The 3,829-nt window shown below is 41.8% G+C and overlaps 1 protein-coding gene across 1 annotated transcript in view; it reads right to left on the minus strand.

Moving 5' to 3' along the window:
* Nucleotides 1-2,772: 2,772 nt before the first annotated feature.
* The window catches only part of LOC106528529 (keratin-associated protein 10-12-like), an 8,006-nt gene continuing 6,949 nt past the window's right edge, over nt 2,773-3,829 (minus strand). Inside the window, exon 4 of the mRNA XM_014023712.1 lies at nt 2,773-3,181. Coding sequence (XP_013879166.1) covers nt 2,845-3,181 — 337 coding nt within the window. The 3' untranslated portion in view covers nt 2,773-2,844. The remainder of the gene's footprint in view (nt 3,182-3,829) is intronic.

A 3,829-nucleotide genomic window follows, 5' to 3' on the forward strand; every position in this document is an offset into this window, starting at 1 on the left:
GTGTGAACGCACCATTAACCAATACCGCTTTTGTCTCCTCCTGTGCTGCGCTGCAGCACAAAGGGTAAACAACAATCCATACCAGGCGGTGGCGCTAATGCACTGACAAGTTATTTCCGACCACACCCCCGAATAACAGAAGATCGATGACGGTAGAAGAAGTAACTTGTCGGCAGTTTGGAGATATTTTAAGATCGGCACGGAGGACACCAAACAAGCAGACTGTCTGCTGTGCTCTGCTAAACTGTCAAGGGGAGGAGCAAAAGTTGGATGTTATAACACCAGCAATTTGATTAAACATTTGAGGCCAAGACAAAGAATTCAAAGAGTTTGCTGCTGCTAACAGTAGCCTTCATAAACAGCACTGTATGCAGCAGTTGTTGCAGTAACTTCAATGCTGTTTTTTCTTTCTTGTAGAACAAACTAAGACAAGCGGAATATGGAAGGAAGTTTGTTGTAAAAGCATTTTATTTTTCACTGTGGTTCTTCTGAGTTTTTGTTTTAGTTGTTCCATTTAAGTTTGAGCTGAAATTCACTGCACTTTATTACTATTATTCATTTTTTTTAGTTTAAGACTGAAGCAGAGTAAACTTCTATAGATGTGCTGCTAAAATTTACGTTATAGTTTACATTTTCATTTAAATTCGATAGTTGCATGTTGAGGAAAATGTATAAAAATAACTTATTTTGTTTTTTAATGTGTGCAACAGCATTTGTTTTGCAGTATTTGTTTTGTTAATACATTCAGAGGGAGTGTGGCCTTATAAAAAAGAACCTGTTTGAAATAAAATAAATGGTTTCAAAAGTTATGGTGTGATAAATATACCAACTTATCTACTTGTCAGTGTTTGCACTACCTTTTTATTTATTAATATTTAATTATATGATATATAACATAATATTTTCCCAGCAGTTTTTGCATGATAATTGCATTTCATTTTCACTCTGTTTAATATTCAACAAGTTGAACAGATAATCCACACGAACCCCGCTGCTTGGTATCGGTATCGGTATCAGTGAGTATCTAAACTGAAGTACTCGTACTTGTACTCAGTCTTGAAAAAACTGGTATCGGGACACCCCTAGTGACAACATGTAGTAACAGCAGAGGAGACAACTTGTGACAACATGTAGTAACAGCAGAGGAGACAACACGTGAAAACATGTAGTAACAGCAGAGGAGACCACACGTGACAATGTATAGTAACAGCAGAGGAGACAACACGTGACAACATGTAGTAGCAGCAGAGGAGACAACAACACATGACAACATGTAGTAACAGAAGAGGGAGACAACATGATGTGACAACATGTAGTAACAGCAGAGGAGACAACATGACGTGACAACATGAAATAACAGCAGAGGAGACAACATGACATGACATGTAGTAACAGCAGAGGGAGACAACATGATGTGGCAACATGTAATAGCAGAGGAGACAACATGTAGTAACAGCAGAGGAGACAACAACACGTGACAACAGGTAGTAACAGCAGAGGAGACAACATGACGTGACAACATGTAGTAACAGCAGAGGAGACAACAACACGTGACAACAGGTTGTAACAGCAGAGGAGACAACATGACGTGACAACATGTAGTAATAGCAGAGGAGNAACAATTTACTGGCACTTCACTTAGGTTTGGCAAAGGATAAAGGGTAAGAAAAGGTAAGAAATTTAAGGATTAGTGTTTCTGCTTTTATTCTGGTAAGGTGTACAACCGGTTCAGCACGTCACCTCTGCTCTCAGCTTCAACTTGACACGTCACCACGAACACGTCAGCATTACCTGGTGATGTCTGCTCAAGAACCCCTGGTATGACTGTCTCACCACGACCCTCTAGGAAGCTTGTCCAGCTGGTCCTTGGCGAAAAGGTGTCGTTTAGGTGACTTTTCGTCTGTTTCAGCCCAAGCTAGAAAGATTCCAGCTGAAAGTTCCRGTCGTCTTTCAAAATAAAAGTCTCCCCTCGGGAGTTGAAAACACTTTAAAGAGACCTGGGTCTCTAGGTGGACAGGAGCGGCTTGCTCCTGCCCTGGCCGACAAGCTGACTCGAATTGGCTCTTGAGTCAAACCTGCGGCCCGGCTGTTCTCCGGAGAGAATCAGCCCATCTTCCCGTATCGACATCCAGGAAGGAACTCCTGTCTCTCTCTAAGGCGTCCGTGTTAGTAAGCCAGAGTTGGAGCCTTAGATCCGCCCTCAGTCAGAAAGGAAAGAAGATAAGAGAGTTTGCCAGGTGCCTGTGAAGGTCATGTTCTGTAGCTGTTTTTACACAGACATTATAATAATATCTTCTCAGCTCCTTTCTGCTAGACTGTAAGAGGAATCACTGTAAAACATTTATGATGATTAATTAATATTTCTGTTTAAATAATCAGTCTGAACTTGTGTCCAGATAAATGTAAGATTTTCTTAAGAAAAACTAAAAATTATATTACTGATGTTTCCAGTAAAATAACACAGTGATTTATATAAAGACACAATGAAAACATGGTGATGATTTTCTGTGATTTTATACTATTCATTAATCTTTTTTTTAGGCACGATAAAAGAATAGAAGTGATTCTTTCTTTCTTTGTGACATGTCATTATTATGATTAACAGATGAATAAACATTCTTAGTTAAACACAACTGAATCACGAACAGAAAAGATTATTTCTGTTTAATATCTGATTAGAGAACTGAAGTCCTCCATCCCAGGTTGAAATGACCCATCATGGCCTAAAGTAGAATTCAGTGTTCCTGCCTTCTCCCAGGCCTGTCCGAGACCTGCTTTGAGGCAGTAACTCTTGTTTCTTCACTCGAGGTGACCCCTACACTTGTAATCGCTATTTCAGTCTTTCTATCGTTCTGGTTGCTTCTCTCGCTGTTTTCTCTGTTTTCTCTTCACCAAATAAATCTTTATGGTGTGGAGAGGATGGCTATAAGGGGAGAAGGGAGGCCATCTATAAAAATAAATAAATAACAGCAGAGGAGACAACATGACGTGACAACATGTAGTAACAGCAGAGGAGACAACAACACGTGACAACGTAGTAACAGCTGTGGAGACAACATGTGACAACATGTAGTAACAGCAGAGGATACAACACATGACAACATGTAGTAACAGCAGAGGAGACAACAACACATGACAACATGTAGTAACAGCAGAGGAAGACAACATGACGTGACAACATGTAGTAACAGCAGAGGAGACAACACGTGACAACATGTAGTAACAGCAGAGGAGACAACATGATGTCACAACATGTAATAACAGCAGAGGAGACAACATGATGTGAAAACGTAGTAACAGCAGAGGGAGACAACATGATGTGACAACATGTAGTAACAGCAGAGGGAGACAACATGATGTGATAACATGTAATAGCAGAGGAGACAACAACACGTGACAACATTTAGTAACAACAGATGAGACAAGAGTCGTGGAGGAGACAAAGAGTAGTGGTGCAGGAGAAACTGGCACCACGCCGGCCTCTGCATCTTCTATTTTCCTTTTTTTATTGCTCTATAGAACAACACGCACCAAAAGTAACATCTGGGGTTGGGGATGTGGGTGTCAGGGTCTTTATTCACATCCCGTTCCCCGACTGCCATTTGGGGAGGGGGTCCTGAAGAAGGGCGGAGCGCCGGGTGCGGTCCTGGGCTGTTAGGGTTCGGGTGTGTGCGGCCTCCATTAGGGGGTGGGTACATGTCCTGGACCAGGGGGGTATAGAGTGTGTATCGGGGGTATGAGTGGAATGTGGCGTCCTGAGTGGGGTGAGGATGAGGGTGGGATGGTGCGATTGTGTATGTTTGGGTATTTGTCAGGCTGCAGTCTGGGC

This window comes from Austrofundulus limnaeus, unplaced genomic scaffold (genome assembly GCF_001266775.1).
Source record: "Austrofundulus limnaeus strain Quisiro unplaced genomic scaffold, Austrofundulus_limnaeus-1.0 Scaffold388, whole genome shotgun sequence".
Taxonomy (NCBI): Eukaryota; Metazoa; Chordata; class Actinopteri; order Cyprinodontiformes; family Rivulidae; genus Austrofundulus; species Austrofundulus limnaeus.